At 42.1% G+C, this 25,860-nt stretch overlaps 1 protein-coding gene across 1 annotated transcript in view; it reads right to left on the reverse strand.

Annotated features, from left to right (window-relative positions):
- Positions 1–3,995: 3,995 nt before the first annotated feature.
- LOC112264501 (E3 ubiquitin-protein ligase TRIM71) overlaps positions 3,996–25,860 on the reverse strand; it is a 53,285-nt gene continuing 31,420 nt past the window's right edge. The window contains exons 2-9 of the mRNA XM_024441148.2: positions 24,898–25,065; positions 20,461–20,595; positions 14,265–14,369; positions 13,999–14,136; positions 13,422–13,757; positions 12,537–12,698; positions 12,179–12,373; positions 3,996–10,784 (exon numbers count right to left, since the gene is read on the reverse strand). Of these exons, the coding sequence (XP_024296916.1) occupies positions 10,266–10,784; positions 12,179–12,373; positions 12,537–12,698; positions 13,422–13,757; positions 13,999–14,136; positions 14,265–14,369; positions 20,461–20,595; positions 24,898–25,065 (1,758 nt within the window). The 3' untranslated portion in view covers positions 3,996–10,265. The remainder of the gene's footprint in view (positions 10,785–12,178; positions 12,374–12,536; positions 12,699–13,421; positions 13,758–13,998; positions 14,137–14,264; positions 14,370–20,460; positions 20,596–24,897; positions 25,066–25,860) is intronic.

A 25,860-nucleotide genomic window follows, 5' to 3' on the forward strand; every position in this document is an offset into this window, starting at 1 on the left:
ATAAAGCATAGCAGTGTGAGCAGACAACACAGAGTTACACATGGAATAAACAAATTAACAAGTCAATAACACAGTAGAAAACAAAGGGGGAGTCTATATACAATGTGTGCAAAAGGCATGAGGAGGTAGACGAATAGTTAGTTTAACTTGGGTCAAACATTTCGGGTAACCTTCCACAAGCTTCCCACAATAAGTTGGGTGAATTTTGGCCCAATACTCCTGACAGAGCTGGTGTAACTGAGTCAGGTTTGTAGGCCTCCTTGCTCGTACACACTTTTTCAGTTCTACCCACACATTTTCTACAGGTTGAGGTCAGGGCTTTGTGATGGCCACTCCAATACCTTGACATTGTTGTCCTTAAGTCATTTTGCCACAACTTTGGAAGTATGCTTGGGGTCATTGTCCATTTAGAAGACACATTTGCGACCAAGCTTTAACTTCCTGACTGATGTCTTGAGATTTTGCTTCAATATATCCACATCGTTTTCCTTTCTCATGATGTGATCTATTTTGTGAAGTGCACCAATCCCTCCTGCAGCAAAGCACCCCCACAACATGATGCTGCCACCGATGTGCTTCACGGTTGGTATGGTGTTCTTCGGCTTGCAAGCCTCCCCTTTATCCTCCAAACATAACGATGGTCATTATGGCCAAACAGTTCTATTTTTGTTTCATCAGACCAGAGGACATTTCTCCAAAAAAGTATGATCTTTGTCCACATGTGCAGATACAGTGAGTTATAGTTGAAATAATATGTCTGTAAACAATTGTTGGAAAAATGACTTGTGTCATGCACAAAGTAGATGACCTAACCGACTTGCCAAAACTATAGTTTGTTAACAAGACATTTGTGGAGTGGTTGAAAAACGAGTTTTAATGACTGTATATACAGTTGAAGTCGGAGGTTTACATACACTTACATCCACTCCACAAATGTCTTGTTAACAAACTATAGTTGGAGTCATTAGAACTTTCTTCTGAAACTTGTCAGTTTATTCTTGTTCTGAGAAATGAAGGCTATTCCATGCAACAAATGCCAAGAAATTGAAGATCTCGTACAACACTGTCTACTACTCCCTTCACAGAACAGGGTAAACTGGCTCTAACCAGAATAGAAAGAGGAGTGGGAGACTGCGGTGCACAATTGAGCAAGAGGACAAGTACATTAGCGTGTCTAGTTTGAGAAACAGATGCCTCTGTCCTCAACTAGCAGCTTCATTAAATAGTACCTGCAAAATACCAGTCTCAACGTCAACAGTTGAGGTCATCAGACTGGGGTGAAGGTTCACCTTCCAACAGGACAATGACCCTAAGCACACAGCCAAGACAACGCAGGAGTGGCTTCGGGACAAGTCGCTGAATGTCCTTGAGTGATCCAGACAGAGCCCAGACTTGAACCCGATTGAACAGACTTGAACCCGATTGAACAAACCTGAAAATAGCTGTGCAGCAACGCTCCCCATCCATCCTGACAGAGCTTGAGAGGATCTGCAGAGAAGAACGGGAGAAGCACCCCAAATACAGGTGTGCCAAGCTTGTAGCATCAAGACAACTCGAGTCTGTAATCACTGCCAAAGGTGTTTCAACAAAGTACTGAGTAAAGGGTAGGAATACTTACGTAAATGTGGTATTTCAGTTTTTTATATATATATAAAATAGCAAAAATGTCTAAAATCCTGTTTTTGCTTTGTCATTATGGGGTATTGTGTGCAGATTGATGAGATTTAAAAAAAAAAAATTTAATCAAGCTTTGAATAAAGTTGTAACCTAACAACATTTGGAAAAAGTCAAGGGGTCTGAATACTTTATGAATGCACTGTATATATATATACACATTAAAATATAATGCTTTAGGCATAATGCTTTAGGTATAATGCTTTAGGTATAATGTTTTAGGTATAATATTTTAGGTATAATGTTTTAGGTATAATGCTTTAGGTATAACCTGGGGCGGTAGGTAGCCTAGTGATTAGAGTGTTGGACTAGTAACCGAAAGGTCTGACAAGGTAAAAATCTGTCGTTCTGCCCCTGAACAAGGCAGTTAACCCACTGTTCCTAGGCCGTCATTGAAAAGAAGAATTTGTTCTTAACTGACTTGCCTAGTTAAAGAAAGGTAAAATAAATCAAATAAAATTGGGTATAATGCTTTAGGTATAATGCCAGGAGCCACAGTTCCATCTCCAACGCCACCAAAACAACCGCTATGGGGACGTCAGCTAAAACAGATCTGATTGAATAGAGCCCTTAGTCTGACATGAGAACATTGTAGAGCGCTGTCAACAGAAAACTTCTTACTGAACAACAAACAGATTGTCATTCACACACACCCAATCATCCCAACAATGTGTGTGTGTTTACTCAGGCGTAGCAACCTGGATCATCTCTCTGGCACTTTGTACACAAGATAAGCCCTGTACAGCTAATTGGCTCCTCTGAGAACACACACACTGAAAATCATACATACACAGAAAAACACACACACACACACACACTCGCCTGCGCACACACGCAGTGTGTTGATTGGTGTGTGTGCAGTCATACTTAATGGTGTGTGTACTAAAAGGCACTTCCCCACCATCTGGTGGGTTTCACCAGGTGTATTGTGGGTTGTTGTGTCCTACTGACATCTGAGTCGTGACTGAAACTCTTTCTGGACTGTGTGTGTGTGTGTGTGTGCTCAAGTGCACCATTGAAACAGTATGAAATGTTATGCTCTCTGGTTAAATGTACTAAGGCAATAGTGACATCAAGCTGTAGATAGAGGCAACTACAGCTGGTACAGAGTAAACCAGTGGTCACCTACTTCGAACAGTTAAAAGTGTGCAGGCTTTAGCTTCAGCCCAGCAATAAGACACTTTTTGATCACCACATTGAATGGTTTGATGATTAAACTGCATTAGGTGTGAATTATCCATGGACCAGAGCTGTTGAACACAATGTCTGGTACGGAAGGAATGGGCAACATGAGATGTGTATGCGTAATTTGTATTTGAATCATGCAACAACATTGATAGGAGATTTGTGCAACAACAACAAAAAATCCAGTTATACACAAGTATTTCAGGATTTAGCCCTAATTGATTTGAGGATGGGAATTCACATATCATGCAACTCCCCCTTTCTCCACTAGGGGGCACAGTGTACAAAATGTACATTCCACTACATTTTTTAATTACTGTCATTTAGCAGACACGTATCCAGTGTGACTTACAGTAGTGAGGTCATATATTTTAATACCTTCATTCATACTGATCCCCGTGGGAATCAAACTCACAACCCTGGCGTTGCAAGCGCCATGCTCAACCGACTGAGCCACACGGGACCTGGATGCTAGTTTGATGGATGACGGTCTACTCCGCTGCACCATCAAAGAGTTCTAGAAGCCCAATGTTCCTTTCTATTCTTGTTTTCCAAGAACTCCACTAAATCAGTTACATATATGAGCATTTCCCAAAAGCTTTCTGAATGGAGATACAGGGAAAAGGAATGGTTTATACATGACTGTGCGAGAGCGAGAGAGAGATGAGATTAGTAGCACAGCCTACATACATCCATAATAATATGACCTTGAACGCATGCAGCTGTCCCCTGCAGCACAACAGGAGAGGGTACCAGAGTTCAACGATCACTTCGAACAAGAATGATACTAACTCTTACACAACGTAGGAGCTCAGTTGAGTTGATGAGATTTCTGTCTTCATTTTGAGCAAAACATTTTTTTAGACAACTGCAAACCAAGGAGTTGGTCCGATGTGGTCATTGTCCTCCCCGTTGCTTCAGGAACAATATAGGAGCAATAGAGGGCACAAGAGGAAATTTATCTCCATTGCTGTCATTTCTCTCCAAAAGGGGTGAGATTCCTCCATGAGTGTTTGTGATGAAGGATATTGTTTAATTATAATAAACAATAAATAATCATAACAATGGCCAAACTTTCTCACTTAATCATGAGATAGCTTGCAATTTAGGAGAAAAAAAAGAGCTCCAGACAGAAATCAAAGAAATACAAGTTTATTTAAGTGTAAACCAAATAACTGCATAGGAAACGTTTATAGTCCACAGAAGACAGAGTGTAGCAGGTAACCGATATATTATAGTCTACTTTGCCATATTTAGACTGAAGACCTGACATCGGCACTTCTACACCAACCACAGTGTGAAAGGGGGAAACACACAAACGCACACAGGTATGCGCATGCACATACACACACGAAAGTACACCAACACAAAACACTCATGGATGTGCGCCCCCCCACACACACACACACACATATAGAAGCGCCAGCAGCACCCATCTAAACTTGGCTGGTCCCTGCCTTCCTCCTACCTCGTGGACTGAGAGGAGAATACATTCAGTGGATTTCTGTTCAACAACACGATGCAGCGCACAAACACACACACACTACCTGCCTGCACACAGGATACAGGACAGAACAGGGTAAAACAATTTTAAGAGCCGATAACTCCTTGTTTTATCTAGACAACTTGTTAGGACAACTCCTTGTTAAAAGCTGTGATGTTGAATTAGCTGTGCATTACTAAGCCCTGGAGGAATAGGCGTACAGAGAGTCTAAGTGTTGATAAACTGAGATTCTTAAAGATGCCATATTGTCACAAAAGCTCCATGACAGTAACATTCTAAATTGCAACTCAGTGGAACATCATTGGCATGGAATATTGGATGACAATGTGGCATCCGTTCTAATTCTCCAGACTCTGATTGGTTGGTAGCACAGTATCAGTCCTGTCCTGTGTTCCTGCTAGCAACGGATTGGGTGTGATCGAAAATCAACATGAACTCCCAACAAACCCTTTTCTTTAAAGAAATACATTCCAAAAGGGTCACAGAGAGTTGTGTGGTCTGGAGTATTTGTCCTTTTGTGTTAATCAAACAATTGAAAAATGAAACAAAAATAAAACATGAAAATAAAAGAGTACATTTGAGGGAGATTATCTAAAAAGCCCCCCAAAAATTATACGGTTCTTTTCCAGATTGAAAACTAATGTGTACTATGCTAAACGGACACACACATAGAACTTTTGGTCGCGTTCCAGCCCGTCTTTACCACAGTCGTGCTGCACATCTCACAAAGCCTGTAGAGGTGTTTAAAAGCACAGGAACCATATAGAAATCTCATCGTTTGGACAGCGCGAATGCAAAACAAGAATGTCCTGAAACGTGACCAATGAGACCAGTACTGAGGTCATAACAGAAAGGTTCACTACATTATCACAAGGGGGGACATGTTTCACTGTGACACCCGCATCACTGGGGAGACATGTTACACTGTGACACCCACAGGGTAGGGACATAGAACTACCTGAGTTTCTTTTCTTTTTTATCTTTCAATTTTTTTTCATATTTTTTTTTTCTTTAAAGATGATACAATCATTGACAGAGGTCTAAGACCTTGCAGACTTTCCAGCTGGTGCAGTTTCACTTTTAAAAACATCTCTTCTTTTTATTTTCTCTTAATGCTAAGAGAGGCCTGAAACAAAATGGTGGACAGAACCACACGGGCCAATAAAACCCCCGCCCAACAGGAGTACAGGTGACCAATCACATCCTCCGAAGACATCACCACACTTCCCGGATATCATTGAGGGGGAATCAAGCGATTCTAGCGATGCTAGGCAGCTAAACTTGTAAATAAACCTAGCTTCTTTTCACAGATAGTGTATGAGGTTGCAAAAAACACTACAGGAGGGGGGGGGTTTAAAAAAAAGCTGACTGTGCAGCTTTACAAGTTGTTGTTGTACTAACTGGCTCTGCTACATCTCTGTTTTAAGGGATGGCGAGTTGAGCTGTTTTTTTCCCATCTCAGGATTCAAGACATGGCCAGTCGAGCACTGATTGGCTTCTGCAGAGCCTCTTGGTTATAGGAAATACATTCGCAAAGGTCAAAAGGTTAAATACATCCAATGTACTCCTAACACACACACATCTTTGGCTATATAATCATGATAAAATCATCCAGATTCAGTAACCCACCCATCTGAGTTTACAACACCCATTTATCTGTGAGACGTTGGTTCACTGTAGAGAATTTTGAAAGAATGCAACAAATGAAAAATAAAAACAATGAACAAAACAGTTTAAAATACATGTTTTTCCTCTTTAAGAGTGAAGACCTAAGGATCTTAAAGATAGAATTTCCTGCAACTTAATTTAAAAAAAAGATTGATTTCCTGCAACTTAATTTAAAAAAAGATTGATGCAGACTACACATTTCATATAGTAATACTGAAACCCATCGACAGATCATATCGGTGAAGCGGTTGTGGGTTCTAAGCAGCAGGGTCTGGGGACTCCAACTCACTTGCCCTTTAATGTGCTAACGTCTCCACTGTATTAACATGTACTAAACAGGCTTATTAATGTGAAATAAACATCTTATTCACTCAATGTGTTCCTATACACCACAGTTTTGCATTGTCAAAGAGTTAGACTTTTACACTCATCTCAAAATAAATTACTATCCTCCTCAACCAACACTACGCTAACTCTAAAGTCCACACTTGTAAATGTTCTTACTGAGGAGAAATGGTGTATTGTGCTGCAATTAGAGGTCGTTCTTGTACATCTAAGGGGAGTAAGATGGAGGTCCTAACTCTTTAGAGAGAACACTCCCTCTCCCGCTAACGCATGGCAACAAATGACAAGGGGTATCTTACATGATCATGTGCCTCTGACATCACTAAGACTCTAAGGCCAATCAGCCAACAGTGACATCACAATCACTCTCACTGTTGGACAATCAGGTTACAGCTCTGCTGATCTGCAAAATGAGGTAAAGCAAAAGGGGGCCAGCCCCCCTAAGTGCATCCAATCAAAGCACAGGGATCTGTCCCCAACTGCTTTGATTCGCTAAACACATATCTAGGATATAATGGTCCAATGACATTCTCCATCTATGACAGTGTCATTCTGATGCCAACTCCATTTGGCACCAAACTCTCACAGATATCTTTTTGGCACAATTCTCAGATCTGCATTATTTGGTTTCTCCATATGATTAAAAGGCATAATTCACCACACTTCTAAACAACCCACTCATGGACACAGTGTGAAGAGAAGGCCATTTGTAACTTGTAATTTCAAATTAAATGGAGATCTTTGGTCTGACAGGTGAGGTAACATGTATTCAATTATGAGTTGAGGTAAAAGTAACATGAGGTATGTTAAAAACTAAAGTAAAGTGAAACTAAGGTATATAGTCCATAAGAGAGACTTTATGTTTATAAGTTACTAGTCAACATACTTGAGAGGTAGGCCTATTGTGTACTGTATGTAACATGAGGCATTTCAAGTGTGAGGTCAAATGTGTGCTGAGGTATATTTGCAAAATGACATTTGTATGTTGATGAGGTCTGAGAATGTAGGTACTGTAACAGTATGTATATGCTGGTTGAGGTAGGCTACATTAGAATTGAGATACACATGGGTAAATGTGAGGAATATGAAAGTTGAGGTATATATATGTTGAGGTAAATGAAGAGATGTGTAAGTTGATGCAAATTAGGATGGAAAGTGCAGGCCTACTCTTTACTCTGAGGTAAGAAGTTCAGTCAGCGACCCACTAATAGCACCCATACCGCTAGGCTAGGATATGCTAAGGGAGTGGCTAACTTTACAAGGGAAAGGGGTATTTACAACCCCTCTAACAGTTCCACCTCAGAGGTGATAAATCAGGAATCTGTTAGCACTCAATGGTTGTGTAGGCTGAGATGCTAATGCTAATAAGGGATGCCAGTTATGAGTCATATGAGTTATGAGTCAGTGTCACGTTAACATAGGTGGTGATGCTAGACTGAAATCACACACAGATACTCTTTGGTTGCTGTGCGATATGGTCTGGTTTCAGACCTTTCTACAACGTTCTCCTCAGACGTGGGCCTGAAAAGTACTTCAAAATCAAAGCTACATAAACCTATTGAGTTTTATATGGCTGGGATTCTTGTCTCAACAGGAAGTTACAGTACTGTGTGAATGTTAATAATATTTCACCACAGTTGGCCCTATATTCCTCTTCTCCCCACCTGACTGTCATTGACAGCATTGACAGTGCTTTGAATGCATCTTTTTGGTGAGAGTTGGAGGGTTTTAGACCTCCAACACTAATGATTAAACAACAAAGTGTTTCTTTCAATTTGTAGTTCTTTAGATGCCAAACCTACAGGTGGCCGTTGTGCAGAAATTCTATCTTTGGTTGACTCCACTAGCTGGGCTCTATATACCTCCATCTTTTGGAGGTCAGGTCCCAGATTCACAAAACGCTTCTTACGCAAAAACTTAAGAAGCTTCTTAAGAAAGAAAATAAGAAGTTCATAAGATAGTTCGTAAGTGCAATTCCTCAACAATATCTTAAGATGTAATGATTTTCTTACGAACTTCTCAAATATCTTCTTACAAATCTTAAGATGTTTGTTGCTAGGGAACCATTTTAGCTATCTAGCTAGCAATTGCAATCATGTTAGCATATTTCTTACTGAGATTACTGTTCTAAAACATGTTCTTGGGTTTAAAATAATCAATACAGAAACTTTCAGATGAAGTTTGTGAAGTGAATTAAACATGTTCAATTGCTTTTTAGATTTTCTTCTCTCACGGCCCTGAGTTTAAGACAATGGTTTAAAAACATTTCCAATAACTTTTTTTATGCACATGCTCCGGAACTCTCTCTCTCTCCAGCATTCCAGACTGGAAGTTAATAAATAGGGAGGGGCTTTGCAGTGACATCACAAGGGGATTAGATTCAATTCTAGGCCCCAAGAGCAAATCGGAATGCCCCCCAAATCAACACACAATCCAACCCTGATCTCTTATTAGCTCTCACTGTTGTCGGTCACGTCCTGTGGACAGTTACTCAAGATGCTCTCTTTATGGAGGCATCGTTCTCCACCTGCATCATTCACAACAAGATGTCACTCCGACACGATTCCAAATCAATAACTGATACAACATCCTGATAACTCCAGATAAACTTCTAAAATACTTTGGTGGGCCCTCTGTTTCAGAGTAGACAAACACTCATTTTTTTTTTTGCATTTTCATTATTTTTCTTATACTGTATATAGATCCAGCATGCTTTGCTTAATCAATCATGAACATATTCCTGTAATACTTTGATGCCTGACAGGGGAATCAACAATAGTCAATTGATAATAGGATCATTTGGGACAGCAGGGACAATCTCCCCACAACAACGACTACCTCGTGATTCCAACCAATTATCAAACTGCATCTGTCCCAGCTCCGCTGCGATCTATAATCAATAAACTAGTAAAGCTTAAAGGAGATTCTTCTGATTCTACTGATCAGTTTTACCTCAACATCAGTCTCCTCCTGTGGCTTGAGCTAACTAACTAACTAATTAACTAACTAATGCTGAATCAGTCTAAACAGGCTTGGCATTACATAAAACCCTCTCTTCTTCTTTTGACAGTGCCATGACACTACACATTGAGAGATGAGGGGGCAATTCTAAACAGAGATTTACTAACTAACAAGCTACCCTAAATCTAGATAACATCAAATGACACCACTGAACGCTCTAGACTACACTACAGGTCAGGTCGGGCTTCTATAACCAGAACTAAACATGCAGCGTAGAACTACAGCATCCGAGTGTCTCAGCAACAAAACACATTACCCAAGATGCACAGCATGAATCCTATTAATCCTGTGCAAATATATATATATATATATAAAAACATTTTTATGTTGCTCTTTAAATAAAATTCAGTATTGAGGTAGACTTTCTTTTCTTCTTTGTAAAACTTGACGGACTAGACCTCTGCTCGGAGAGTGTGAGTACATTCATAAAGAACTAGATGAGGTAGGTGGTGGAGCAGTGGGTTCAATATTTCAAGAAAAAGTGAGAAAAGTCCCTGAGATGGCGATTTGAGGAGAGTTTAGCGAGAGAGCTTTGAGCAGTTGAGATAGAAAAAATAGAAATTACGGATCTCTTTTTTGTCACTTTCACTAATGATTATCAATCATCTTAGTGGTCCCCTTTGTCATACAGTATACCACAATCTGAAGCTAAATGTAAAGAAATACAAACAATAATCAACAAATCCGTGTTTTCCCTTAATTTCGTAATAAAGTATTTCCGTCTGCTCTGTTCATCTCTCTGTTTTAACTGTTCTCTCTGTGTGTCTGTCTGTTGATTCCTCCTCTCTTTTATTTCCTCTCCCAAACTGAGAAACAGAGAGCAAAAAAAGAAAGAAAAAGAAAGAAAGCAAAAAGTTATTAGAACTCTTCAAAACTTGAGGATGCGGTTGTTTCCAAAATCGACGACCACGATGACTCCGTCAGGCGTCACGGCAACACCGGAGGGGCGGTCCATCTGTCCAAAGCCACTCCCTTGCATACCAAATTTACATAAGAAGTTCCCGTTGGGCTCGAATACCTGCACCCGGTGGTTCCTCGAGTCAGCCACGATGATCCGGTTCTCCTGGTCCACAGCCACACCCTGCGGACGCAGGAACTGACCGTTACCGGTTCCCTCTGAGCCCAAGAACCGGGCAGACTGGCAGTCCGGCCGGATAACCAGCAGACGATGGTTGTTGAAGTCGGTGACGACCAGGTGGTCCTCGTGGTTGAAGGCGACGCCGCGCGGTGAGTCAAAGTGTTTCCACAGAGCGCCCTCAAAGCCGTACTTGTTGATGAAGGACCCATCAGGGCCAAAGAGCTGGACGCGGTGGTTCCTGGTGTCAGAGACCAGTATCTTCCCTGCAGAATTCACCGCCACATCCCAGGGGTAGTTGAACTGCCCGTTCTACAATAGAGTAGAGTAGAATATCATTATTAGTTCAGCTCTAAAGTTTGTGTGTATATACTGTAAATAAGAGAGTGTGTGTGTGTGTGTGTGTGTGTGTGTGTGTGTGTGTGTGTGTGTGTGTGAGAGACTGATTTCCCTATCCCATCTGGACAAGAGGAATACATGTGTAAGAATGCTGTTCACTGACTATATCTCGGCATTCAACACCATAGTACCCTCCAAGCTCATCATTAAGCTCGAGGCCCTGGGTCTGAACCCCGCCCTGTGCAACTGGGTCCTGGACTTCCTGACGGGCCGCCCCCAGGTGGAGAAGGTAGGAAACAACATGTCCACTTCGCAGATCCTCATCACTGGGGCCCCACAAGGATGCGTGCTCAGCCCCCTCCTTTACTCCCTGTTCACCCATGACTGCGTGGCCATGCATGCCTCCAACTCAATCATCAAGTTTGCAGACAACCCAGCAGTATTAGGCCTGTATACCAACAATGACAACACAGACTACAGGGAGGTGAGGGCCCTGGGTGTGTGGTGCCAGGAAAATAACCTCGCACCCAAAGTCAACAAAACTAAGAAGCTGATCATGGACTTCAGGAAACAGCAGAGGGAGCACCCCCCCATCCACATTGACGGGACCGCAGTGGAGAAGGTGGAAAGATTCAAGTTCCTCGGCGTACACATCACTGAGAACCGGAAATGGTCCACCCACACAGACAATGTGGTGAAGAAGGCGCAACAGCACCTCTTCAACCTCAGGAGGCTGAAGAAATTTGTCTTGGCACCTAAAACCCTCACAAACTTCTAGAGATGCAAAATTGAGAGCATCTTATCGAGCTGTATCACCGCCTGGTACGGCAACTGCACCGCCCTGTGCGGTTTGCCCAACGCATCACCGGGGGTAAGCTACCTGACCTCCAGGACACCTACAGCCCCGATGTCACAGGAAGGCCAAAAAGATCATCAAGGACAACAACCACCCGAGCCACGAGAGACTTAAAAACAGCTTATATCTCAAGGCCATCAGACTGTTAAATAGCCATCACTAGCACATTAGAGGCTGCTGCCCTATATACACTTTAATAACGGTACACTAGTCACTTTAATAATGTTTACATATTTTGTATTACTCATCTCATATGTATATACAGTATTATATCCTATTCTCATGTCTTAGTCTATGCCGCTTTGTTTTTGCTCGTCCAAATATTTATATATCCTTAATTCCATTCCTTTACTTTAGATTGTGTGTATTGTTAGATATTACTTGTTAGATATTACTGCACTGTTAGAGCTAGAAACACAAGCATTTCGCTACACCCACAATAACATCTGCTAAACATGTGTATGTGACAAATAACATTTGATTTGGATTTTATTTGACTGAGAGTTTCTACCTTAGTGCCCTTCTCGCCAAACTTGAGCATGAACTGCCCGTCGAAAGTGAACACCTGCACGCGGTGGTTGTCTTTGTCCGCCACGATGATCCGGCGTTGGCTGTCGCATGCCACGCCCGCTGGACGGTCAAACTGACCGGGGCGAGAACCCAGGGAGCCAAACTTGTGGTAGAAGGCACCGCACGGTTTAAAGATCTGGACGATAGGAGTAGTACCAGAAGGACATTTTTTGGTTTTACTTGATATTAGGTTGCCACTGTACACGCAATCCTTCAGCTCTCACTATAGAAACAACATTTCTCCTTAGGATTACAGCTGACACCAAACCAATCCACGACATGAAATGAATGAAACCCACCTGTACGCGGTTGTTACTGCGGTCGGCCACCACCACGTATCCCTCCTTGTCCACGCTGATCCCCCAGGGGCGACACAGCTGCCCCTCCCCCTCCCCCTCCCCACCGAATGCAGACACCGGGGACCCCAGGGCGCAATAGCTCCGCCCAGACTTCACCAGCACCTTAGAACACAGGCAGGGAGAATGTTAACATTCTACATTACTTCTGCAATGTTAAAGTTGAATTATTCTATTGTTGCTTAAGACAGGGGGGTTCCCCAACTTTTTCACTCAGGCCCAACTCCCAGCATTGGGGAACATACCAGCCCCCCCTGTGTGCGCGCACATGAGCCACGTCTATTTCTATGGGAACAAGCACGGTTCATGATACATACGGTTCACACCCCTCTTGTTGGCAGAGAGGACCTTATGCAGGTTTAAAGCTTTTTTCCTGCAATTCTACACATTTTATTATGGGGTGCAGAGAAAATGTTGCAGTTTTAAAGCTCATTTTCTTGCATCTTGCAATTTGATACATTTTGCCATGTCTAATGTGTATTCATGTGATATTTGCGAGACTCAAATATTACTACAAAATATATGGGTTAAAAAACCTAGCTAAAAAATGTTAGCTGACATGGGCCATTTAATCTGGACATTTCTGACAAGTTATAAATAGCTCTCTGAGGTCTGACATGTCTGACATGACAAGAGGAACTGATGATGCACTGCCCAATTTTGAAAATGACTGTTGTGCATTCTACTATTACAACTTTCAAGAGTAAGTTGAAAGACGGAATGAGTTCCTTATAAAAAAGGCACGCCCCACAGTTTGGGAACCACTGGCTTTAGATGGTGATATATATTATTTGGTTGTTGTAACTAAAACAATAATATACATTTTACCTTAAAGGGGCTACCCATGATGTGCTGGTTACAGACCAGAACTGACACCAGATATTCTCCCTCTGCTTTGGGCAGGTAGCTGACTGTGTATGACCCGTTCAGGTGGTCACACACCTCGGCAGCCGACAGGTTACCATCCACTGCTGCCATCACTACTGCTGACACCGCATCACCGCCCGAGAGGCGGGGCTCCCCGTCATGGTCGTAGCCAATCACGGTGAAGGATGCAGGCTTGCCGCGGAGTGCGGTCTTTAGGCCCTCTCCATGAGCTTTGGTGACGGTAGCGAACGCTCCGCTACTGATCAGCCCCATGGACTGGATGGCTATGTACAGGGCCTGGGAGAGATAATAATGATATCATATCAATAATATGGACGAGTGGATACAGAAAAATTATGTACAAGAAATTGGCAGACAAGTCAATAATTTCATTAGTCCAAAGACACCAGAAATTTGGCAACAGTGTTGTACTATTACTGTAACAGTCAATAACATTGGCTCAGAGTGCACAGAGAGCCCACATGTCTCTAACCCGTCTCCTCTGGTCAGGGGGAGTGAACATAATGCGGTTATTTACCTGGTCTGGAGGCATGAACATGAACCTGTCGTCTTCCTGTGGCTGCAGCAGGCCTCTGAGAGACTTGAGCTCCTGGATCTGGGTCAGCATGCGCTCTCTGGCCAGCAGCACGTCCAGGTGACGGCCCTCGTCGAGCACCTGATGTTAAGTTATGAAGTCAGGAGACACAGACACCATATAATGACTTTAATGCCTTTGGACATTGTATTTAAAACTTGGCCGCCTTGCGTCCCCCCCTGTAGGGGGACATGCAACTTCTCCCATACCTGAGTGACGGCTGCAATGGTGCTGTCCAGCTTTGTCAGGTTCTGATGCAGCTTCTCTACCTGCAGGTACAGAGACTTGGCTTTCAGTTGGCGAATCTTCTCAACCTGGGAGATGGGGTAGAGGGAACAGGAGAGGGGAGGGAGGGTGGGAGAAGGGTAAAGAGAGAGATTCATTCATTGGGTAAGGGCAACCTCCAGTAGTGTGAAAATGGTTTTGCTCTCAATCAGGGGTATGATTTACTGCATATATATTTTATGAATAGGGATAGCAACAGAATGACATACCTAGAGTAGCAAAGAGGAGAGATATTATTTCCACTTCATTTCTCAACTCCTAATATTGATTAAATGACACTCATTGAAGCTAATTACACTAACATAGGCTTTGAAAAATCACCCGCAAGAACCAGTCGCAGCAATTATTATTTTTATTTATTTATTTTACCCTTATTTTACCAGGTAAGTTGACTGAGAACACATTCTCATTTACAGCAATGGTCTGGGGAATAGTTACAGGGGAGAGGAGGATGAATGAGCCAATTGGAAGCTGGGGATGATTAGGTGGCCATGAGTGCAGCTGGCTTTTGGTAAGCTTTCTTGACTTGAACATACATTTTTGCCAACACGACTAACCTTTTTTTAACCAGCTAAACAGCTGCTCTTAGCAAAAATATATTTGGAGTTGCCTTTCTAGCCAATAGGCTATGTTAGAGTTTATACTTCCTCTTGCGTCAAAATAATGAAAAGCTATTTACCAAATCTATTCATTTTTAAATGTTGATTACTTCTCCTTGTCATTATCATTCATCTGGTGAAAAGGCAATACATACAGGTTTGCCTGGTTGGGGGTCCCTGGGCAAGAAATGTTTGAAGACCCCTGCTCTAAATGACAAAAAGTGTAGAATGTAAATCAGTATACAGATTATAGTGACCTGTGGAACACATGCACACCTTTCAAACCAAGACGTTTTCCCATTATCTTCAGCATCCTGACATCTCTTTACAAATGAAAGGTATTGCCACCAACCGACCTAGTCATGATTGTGGTAAAGTTCTGCCTACGGCTTAGTATGAAATGGAGTCGTAATGCCGAGGCAAAATTGGCACGCACTACGCTCTTGATGGTTGCTAGGCAGCGCCCGTTACTACTGTATTCCTACCAGTTCTAAACTTTGCAAGGCATGTCACTTCACCCATCTCTTTGTATAGCCCACCACATGCACTGTTTTCTTAACCACAACTGGATGGATCAATAATGAATTACTGCGGGATGAATATCACTGATGAAAATATTGAAATAAAGTGGGCTAATGCAAATACAGGCATCAAATTGTTGCTTACTGAAACTCCAAAAGTCATCCAATTGTTACAATACATTTGAAGCAATAGCCTACCAGTGTGTGTTCAACTATTTCAGAACCGTTTTATTCTGCTTTGAGACAAGAGTGGGGACTCGTTTTGATAAATCCATCACTGGAATCTCTAATTGGATATTGGTTACGCTACAACTAGGCTGTGGAAATGTTAGCTAAGTTCAGGTAAGTGCTGCTCATCAGAACATTTTTCCAGCATGTTATGTAGCTTATCGAGTGGATTATTTTGCTCTTCACTCTGTCGCTTAGTAACCTAGGACTACTCTCAACCAAAAGCCTGTGACTTGTCTTAATCATCAATGTGATTTTGTTTCACTGAATGTCCGTCTGTATATTTGGTTAATTCTCTGGCTGGGAAAATATCTATCGGTGATCAGAAACATTTAGCATGCAATAATGTAGCCTAAATCAAGTGTAGGTCTATTATTTTGATCGGTCGTGTATAGGCAACTTCAAAATCCCGCAGAGGTTGTGAAATATGAACACTAGACGCACATGCTTTTGAAAATATAGATTGCTATTGTTTTCTATTGGTATCTTGATGATGCTTCTACATCTGCATTGCTTGCTGTTCTGGGGTTTAGGCTGATGTAAAAAGGGCTTTATAAATACATTTGATTTGATTGAATGTAAGACCCTACGCCCGCTCCCAAACAAAGCTGAGTAAGAGTAGGAAAGAGATGAAACGTGTATCAAAAACGCATGGGCTTGCCTTGGGTTCGGTTTCACAGATTGTCGTGACGTTATGTGGGGGAAATATTATTTGTATTTGATCCGGTATATTTTATTATATTCTTAGCCTACTATAAAACGTGTATGTTGACTGTGATCAGTGGTGTAAAGTAAACATTATTTAAAGTACTACTTAAGTAGTTTTATTGGGTATCTTTACTATTTATATCATTGACAAATGTTACTTTACTACATTCCTAAACAAGATTATGTACTTTTTACTCCATACATTTTCTCTGACACCCAGAAGTAGTCGTTACATTTTGAATGCTTATCAGGACAGAAAATGGTCCAATTCGCACACGTATCAAGAGAATATCCCTGGTCATCCCTACTGCTTCTGATTTGGCGGACTCACTAAACAGAAATGCTTTGCTTTTAAATTATGTCTGAGTGTTGGCTATCCGTAAATAAAAAATATAAATTGTGCCGTCTGATTTGCTTAATATAAGCGATTTAAAAATGATTCATACTTTTACTTTTGATAATTAAGTATATATTAGCAACTACATCAAATGTTTATACTTAAGTATATTTAAAACGCAATTGTTCTGGCCCCTGTAGTTGGGTTTGAGTTTGTTTAGGCTATCGTGTGATTCCATTGTTGACCACTTGGGGGCCACTATCCTGTGTTGATGTGTGTTGTTCGTTTAATACGCTAAATCCTGTAGAATAAAAATGGTCTACATTCCAAAATGGTGAAAGTCACATTGTGGAGCTGCAGACATGAAACTCCATCCTTCTTGCTATCATTTTGTAGAAGCATTGCCTGTAAGTCAAATTAATCATAACATATTTGGCATTCAACTCATGATGATATTTTGTATGAATGGTCGTTTTTAATGAGATTCATGAATCTTCTTGATAGCCACATGGATATCTGTTCAGTGCATTTGATCTTGTCATGTCTTGGGGAATCATTTACATCCGATTTAATGCATAATGCTGAATATTTCTGTGTTCATGAGCATGTATACAAATACATGCTGTGTTATTATTGAGTCATTTTCTTGTAAGGTATCTTTACTTTTACTCAAGTATGAGAATTGAGTACTTTTTCCCACCACTGACTGTGATCAGGGGAGCCTAACTGTGTCCTGTCCGTTTAACGAACAAAATAACTATTGATTTCATGTGCATTGCGGAGCCATGTAGCCTATAGGCTTCACACACCAGCAACATCATCAAACTCAAAATATGCCATTCTATTCTTTTGAAAATACATTTTATTAGTAATGTTTCTTAGGACCTGCCTAAACTAATGAATGATGGATTTCTTTGTGATTGTGTACATTCAATGATTTGAGTAAAATAGGTGTCCGCCCACATCGGCCCACTCTATTCCCAGTCCTATACGACCCGGCATGGGCACGGGAGACATAAAAGGGGTCACGTGGTAAAAATGGGACTGTAGGAATTGGGCTCTAAAAAACGGCAGATTTTTTGTTTTGTTTACAGGCAACATACCGTAAAGTCTGTAAAGGGTAATACAGTGACATTACTGACCGACTGAAAAGACCATTCAACAGAGGAAGGAGGGATGGGGGAGGGGGGGGGTAATAACATTACTACACAAAACTTAACAAAAGGCCAACCCCTTCCTATGTTAAAGAGAAGGACTAAACCCCCAGCCGGTCTGGTTCTATGTTAAATAGAGCCTTTTAGCAGAGACAAAGGAGGCTCTAAAAGAGAGAGGGGGTCTTTGTTAGGCCCTGTTGGAAGTAGAAGTGTGGTTTGAATCAGGGATAATCCTGTTATGGAGACGGGAGGGAGCCCCCAACCTGGATCTTTCTGTCTCACACACACAGACTTGCACACACATGCGTGCACAATTGATGGTTAAACCACACAATAGAAATCTCAATATCTCCTCTTTAGGTGTACTCCTTCTCCCTCTCTCACTCATGCACGCGCACTCACACACACACACACAAAAGACTGCTTAGATTTCTAAGAGAAGGAGCGAGTGTGTGTGTGTGTGTGTGTAACGGGGTTAGCCTTTAATGACTTTATCAGGAGAGAAAAGTGAAGCTGGGTTCTGTGGGTATATATGAGGGCTTTAAAGAGAGAACAAGGTAAGTGAAAACCTCCTCTATTATCTTCTGACCTCACACACACAAGCTGGGCGATATGGACAAAAATCTATATCGCGATAAATTGCCTGAATTTATGCGATAAACCAGTTTAATAAAACTACTACTACTACTACTAGTTTGATGGTTGTAGCCATAAATTGGCCCAACAATCACCGATATTAGCAAACGTATTTATTTTAAATGTCACATTTCTCTAGGCTACTTATCGTGGCTACTCAATGAACGATATCAGCAAAATGCCGATAAGGGATCCTTTAAGGTCATTTACGGTTTATCGTCCCAGGTCTAACATGCGCGGACACAAACGCCATCAGCAGCTGTAGCTTTTAATGCTGCTAGCGGAAGGCTATGAGTAAAGGTTGGTTTTAATGGTAGACTGGTGAGGATCAGGTTAAAGCTATGGGTCCACACCTGACAGGTTGAAACATGAAGGGTGTGTGTGCGTGTGGCAGGCCAGCAAGTGTCCTTTTGAATATATGATTAAAACCATGATCTCCTCTCGCCAGCCCCTAAAACTTTCGAACACACAACCAAACATACCCGCTCACACAAATATGAGTATTCTGCATATTAAAAGGTCTTAAAAAAAATCTACTTGATATTCATCATCTCCAGCACAACCCCAAATGTGTAAATAGCAATTAGTAAGCAAGGCGTACTCATAATTGGTTAAAATCACATAATGTATACTGATTATGTTGTTGGAAACATTTATCTTCCTTTATCTTTTTTTCTACAAAACATAGAAACATGCCATTTTCACATATGTTGGTGGTGCTGAAGATGATGAATATGAAGATAAAAATGGTTGCATTTCCCTTTAAATCAAATCATATTTTCCTTTAACTTGTCTGTGAGAATGTGCATATGTTACCACTGGCTCTCTGGGTTTCACATGAGTTGATATATCTTATTATTGAGCTCCAACAGCAGCCCATTTTTATTCTAAATCCAAGACTTCCTCTTCAGAGTCAGATAGAGTTGTGTATCAGAGTCTGGAGATACTGGGTACAGCTTACTCGGTTTGTTATTGAATCTTCAATGGGTCAGGTTTCACTCTGCATTTAGGCCAGGTAAAGAGAGAGGTTCGTAAACACTGGCTGAGTCAAACACACACACAGACAGACACACACACAAAGCACTAGTAAAGTCGTAAGTCATGTGGGTGGACAAGGAGAATTAGGTCCCCATTAGGTCCCCGCTTCCTGGTTCTGAGGCTTGGGGCCACATGGTCATACCTGTGTCAGGCAACATGTGTAAAAATCCAACATACCACACCTCACATTCCAGCTACATGCAAATACTCCCCTACACCGTCAGGTGGGTATGCAGACATGTAGAACCAAACATGTAGAACCAGTGTCTAGAGGTGTGAACAGATTCCCAACAGTGGTGGCTGCTGAGGGGAGGACGGCTCATAACAATGGCTGGAACAGAGCAAATGGAATGGCATCAAACACATGGAAACCATGTTTTTAATGTATTTGATACCATTCCACTCCAGCCAATACCACGAGCCCGTCCTCCCTAATTAAGGTGACAACAACCTCCTGTGATTCCCACTTCATAACATGTCTACTGTAGAAACACACCTTTTTGTTTAAAACAGGTCAGTCAAACAGTGACTGAACACCTGTCAAACCAGCTCTCTAACCATGTAAACTAGAGAGAGAGAGAGAGAGAGAGGGAGAGAGAGAGAGAGAGAGAGAGAGAGAGAGAGGGAGAGGGAGAGGGAGAAGACAGAGACAGACACACAGAGACAGACACACAGAGACAGAGACACAGAGACAGAGACACAGAGACAGACACACAGAGACAGACACACAGAGACAGACACACAGAGACAGAGACAGACACACAGAGACAGAGACACAGAGACAGAGACACAGAGACAGAGACACAGAGACAGAGACACAGAGACAGACACACAGAGACAGACACACAGAGACAGACACACAGAGACAGACACACAGATGGAGAAAAGAAAAGACGTACCCTCCAGAGTAGCTGACACTCTCTCTCCTCCAGGGCTTTCTTGTGTCTGATCATGATGTTCTTCACCTCTGTCTGAACCACCTTGGCCTTGATCTCTACCTGCTCCACTATGGCCTGGGCTTTCTCCATACTCAGCTAGAACAGGGGAACATGATAGGGTTAGAAATATCATACAACACCACTGGACTTGCCTCATTCTCAAATGAAGAAGAACCAACAAGGTCATAAATAGCACACTTCTTCATATACTCAGCTACAGCAGAGGTAATAGACTATAACAGGGGGTTTGAACAATCACACACCTCCTCCTGGTTGGTCCAATATCAACTACATCATGCAGGAAACAGGAAGTGGCCAGGAGATATGACTTAAAGGTGTAATCCGCAGTTAAAACGATAACAAAGCATGCAGTAAAAAGCTGAGGGATGTGGGGCTGGAGACATGTAAACTCTCTCAAAAGCATAGACAAAGCTGTAGATGCTAGGACTGACCATCCATGCTATCAAAAGTATAGATTTAACAATGTTTTGAGGCTATACAATGTTGGTTTACATTTACTTTGTTTACAAACATTGGAGTAAAACAATCGAATATTTTGAGTTCTGATGGGGTATGACAGCTGAACTAAGCTCATGAAGCATTTATTTATTTGTTATATCAAGAATCATTGGGGTACATATCATTAATTTATAAGTCCAAAAATTGATGTAGCAACTGCAGTGCCCGTTTAAAGACACTATGACATATCATCACCCTCTTATGTGACAAGGCACCTGCTCTGTTATGACATACTAAAATACAGGAAATAGACAGGACACAGGATATCTGGTGGTCAGGAATAGCACATAACCTCACACAACACAATGACACTACATCCCTCCTAACATTGCTGGTAGTTCCCAACTCTTTCTCAACATGAGCAGTGGCCTTTGAAGTCGAAGAGTGAGTAAGAAGATATGAAGTAGTAGAGGAGTAGTGTCACATTGACCACCATGTTGTTCTCACTCTATATGAGGGGAAGTGATGTAGTGGTAAAAAAATCAGAGAAATAGTTGAGTAAACACTTATTGCCGTTCACTGTGAGTAAAGTAATGCTTCCTATATTTCCAATGCATTTTTCCGCAAAAGGTAGGTAAACGCTAGCGCCGAATACAAAAGATGTGTAAAAAGCATTTACCCTCCACTTTTTTACCCATTTACTCTCACCACTGATGAGGGGTTACATTTGAAAGGAAACTGCATAAATGTTAAAATAGTGTGGTAAAAATCGTCAAGGGGACCTAATGGAAAATGTATGGAAAATAATTTTCAAACACATTCAATTCTATATTACTGGTATACACTGAGTATGCCAAACATTGGGAACACATTCCTAACATTGAGTTGCACCCCCCAATTTTGCCCTCAGAACAACCTCAATGGACAAGTTCTCTAAAGCATTCCACAGGGATGCTGGCCCATGTTGACTCCAATGTTTCCCACAGTTGTGTCCAGTTGACTGGAAGTCCTTTGGGTGGTGGACCATTCTTGATACACATGGGAAACTGTTGAGTGTGAAAAACCCAGCAGCGTTGCAGTTCTCGACACAAACCGGTGCGCCTAGCACATACTACCATACCCCTTTCAAAGGCACTTCAATTTATTGTCTTGCCCATTTACCCTCCACATACACAATCCATCAATAAGCTTTCACATAGATTCCCCTGGTCAGTCGATGTCATGGAAAGAGCAGGTGTCCTTAATAGCTTTCACCTGGATTCACCTGGTCAGTCTATGTCATGGAAATAGCAGGTGTCCTTAATGTTTTGTATATTGTTAGTCATTTATGTCTCTCTCTCTCTCTCTCTCTCTCTCCCTCCCTCCATTTCTTTTCCCCTCTCTCCTTATTCTTCCCCCTCTGTTTATCACTCTTTTCCTCCACTCTCTCCCCCTTTATCAGTCTGTACCTCTCCCTTCATTTGGGGGGTCAGGGGTGATTTGGACCTCACACTGTTGGGGGGGAAGGGCTCTTTTGTGACATCACCAGGAGTGGGGTGTCAAAGGTCACCTAAATCCCCCTGAGGTCATTGACCCCTGATCCATGGCTAAAGACCCACACCCTGGGGAACAAAGCCTGACAGCAGGGTCCTTTCTTCTCCCGCTGGCCGTTTGGGACGGGCAGCTAAAGGTTCAGCTATATCAGGACCCCTGGAGACAACAGCAGGAAGGGAGGAGGGGAATGGCTTCATCAATACTGACAGAGAAAGAGAGGGGGGAAGAGAGAAGGGGAGAATGAGAGAGCAAGAGAGTAATAGGAGAGAGAGAGGGAGATTTAGGACTAATTGTAAGCTCAAATGCGTAACTCAAATGACATTGAATTAATGAACTGGGAGATACAGTATGTGGTCCTTGTCCTGTGTGGCTCAGTTGGTAGTGCTTGGCACTTGCAACGCTAGGGTTGTGGGTTCAATTCCCACAGGGGACCAGTATGAAAATGTATGCACGCACTACAGTAAGTTGCTCTGGATAAGAGTGTCTGCTAAATAACAGAAATATATATTTCATGTCAAATGTATTCAACTGTTAAGCATCGATATGGCTGATCATGGTATATGTGGCTAATACAGCAGCAGCTTGGAGGCTTGAAGACACAGGAGGTAAAATTGACCAATCAGAAAGCAACGTAAGGCAGCTCTGGCCAACCAGCAGGTCACAAGTCCAGGGTCGGAGGTCAGAGGAGATAATGGATGTGGAGTGGGCAAAACTATTCTGGTACAGAGGTGGTGTGTGTGCCTGTACGAGGTCTGTATCAGGATATAAATAGAGGGACTAGTTGTAGAGTGACAATAATGTGGACTCTTCTTATGACGTACATAACCTTGGCTTGCTGGACTAGATAGTGTTTCAGGGTTATGCTCAGTCCTGACCAGAGTAAAGCCAGGTGTACACTCCACGAAGTCGGCCCCGATGTAGCTGTCCCAGACAAGTTTTTGGAGACAAAATCCCCATGTCGTTGCCTACTCGGTGCGAACAACGCTCGTTTAATGAGACACAATCTGAGGGCTACAGATCTCATCTTTGATGTCCCAATATTTTCAAACACGTTTGATTTTATCGACACAAAATTTGCAATACTCTTGTAGCGTGAGATCTGCAAAGACACGTTTTGAGAACGGTAATCAGACATAGCCAAAGAGAGCTCGCCCGAGAAGAAACCAGTGAAACGATGACATTGTTTTGCATCACCCAGAATGTGTAGACTCTCGAGCAGGGGCCATGACTACTACTAGTATGCGTTTGTACTTGCCAAAGCCAATGTGTCAAATCGTTACAGCTCTGAAGTTCACAAGCAATGTTGTTCAATTCAAAATGTTAGCTAGATATTACAACTCTGTATGGCAAGCGTGAATGTCTGACTGAAAATATTTCAGAGGCTGCTTTGAGCCACAGCTCGTCTAATCTCATCATCACATCATTGATATGGAGACTCCTCACAACCAAGTGTGTGACCCCTGTCTGTTCCACATTGTTCAGTGTGGAATGAATAGAATACTATTTATGTGTAAAAGTTATGACCGTTCTAATATATACATTTTAAAAATGATTATTATGTGTGTATTGTTTATCTTATTATTGCTAGGTATTACTGCCCTGTTGGCGCTAGAAACACAAGCATTTCGCTGCACCTGCGATAACATCTGCAAATCTATGTATGTACACGACCAATAAAATTGGATACCATTTTTCTCAGTCTCAGAGCCAGCTGCTTGTCAGTGAACACGTGGCTGTGTGGGAGGACATGGGTATCAACACCATGGCTGACTAGATACTATCTAGCATAATCAGTAACACCCATCTTCTCTCCCTTCTTCCGTCTTACCCGTCTCCCCTTATACTCCACTCTTTTTTCACCCCCTCTCTTCCCCTCCCCTCGTCCTGCTTTACCTTCCCTCTTCTCATCCTCCCCATCTCACCTCCTCCCCCTCACTTCCTCTCTTTCACATGCGTAACTTGCGTAAATGCCATTCTCTGCCCTCCCCTCCTCTCCTCCCCCTATCCACTCCCTCCCCTTTGACCCCCAGTCCTATCCCCTACCCCCATCACCCCAGGCAACCCACCCCCTCCCAGGGCCAGCTGGCTATGTCTAACCCCATGCTACAGTGATAGGAGTGTGTGGGTGATATGCAGAATATCCCACATTTCTAAACTGGTGCTGTGACAAAAACAACCCTGCACATTGACTCGGTACCGGTACCTCCTGTATGTAGCCTCGTTATTGTTCTTTTTATTGTGTTCCTTTTTTTACAAATTTTTTTGTGTGAATATTCTCTTAAATTCTCAAAACTGCATGGTTGGTTAAGGGCTTGTAAGGAAGCATTTCACGGTAAGGCTGTATTTGGCACATGTGACAAATAAAATAGGATTTATTCGATTTGACACACACACGCAGACACTCACCTGTACAGCCTGTCTTCCTTGCTGTGCGTCGGCCAGTAGCTGGATGGTGATGGCTCTGGAGTCCTGGACAGCATCCTGTAGATAGACGAAGCTGTGGCCCACGTGTCTGCCCACGCTACACTCCCTACAGATCGGCACCGAGCACGTCTCACAGAAAAACAGAAACACCTAGACGAGAGAGGGAGAGAGTTCATTAAATCATGCTATCAAAACACAATCAAATATATAATATATCGTTTTCTAATGGGTTAAGTGCTTTAATATGTTATGCATTAATTGTCATGGTGAGTGTAAGAGATCAGACACCATTGGGAGATGTTTTTTTTATTGACTATGAGGTGTGTTGACATGTAAATGCTGCAGTTTGATTGAACACATCTCCTGATCCTCCTCAGGCTCAAAGGGCTGACAGTGAGATAAGACAGGGCTATATGGGGCTTTATGGATCAATACACCAATAAGAAGGGTTAGTACACACACGTACACACACATAAGCTTATATTTGGTTTCAAGAAACTGACTCACTAAGTGAAAACTTCCAAAAAGATCATCAACTGATCATAACAAAATGCATTGATACATCTATAATTTCAACACATTGAATTATATTTAAATATAATATTTAAAAAATGATTTAATGCTGACTCATTGATAGTCACACGTAACCATTAGAATTAGCCCAAACTCCTATACACTGTGACTGGTAACAAAAGACTAATTAAATATGCGCTGAGCGACAAATCCCAGAGCGACAGGGATCAATGTTGTCCAATGTGAGTAGAGCGGAGGGGGGTGGGAACAGCAATCAATCCATCAATAATGGCTACGGTCCCAGGGGAGGCATGATATAATGACTCACACACACACACTTTACTTTATGCTACTCCTTTCCTTTTATCCTCTGCTCCATCCCTCTCTTTTCCTCCTCCAGCCCCTCCACACCTCCCCCCACCCCTCTTCTTC

Source organism: Oncorhynchus tshawytscha, linkage group LG13 (genome assembly GCF_018296145.1).
Source record: "Oncorhynchus tshawytscha isolate Ot180627B linkage group LG13, Otsh_v2.0, whole genome shotgun sequence".
Classification (NCBI taxonomy): domain Eukaryota; kingdom Metazoa; phylum Chordata; class Actinopteri; order Salmoniformes; family Salmonidae; genus Oncorhynchus; species Oncorhynchus tshawytscha.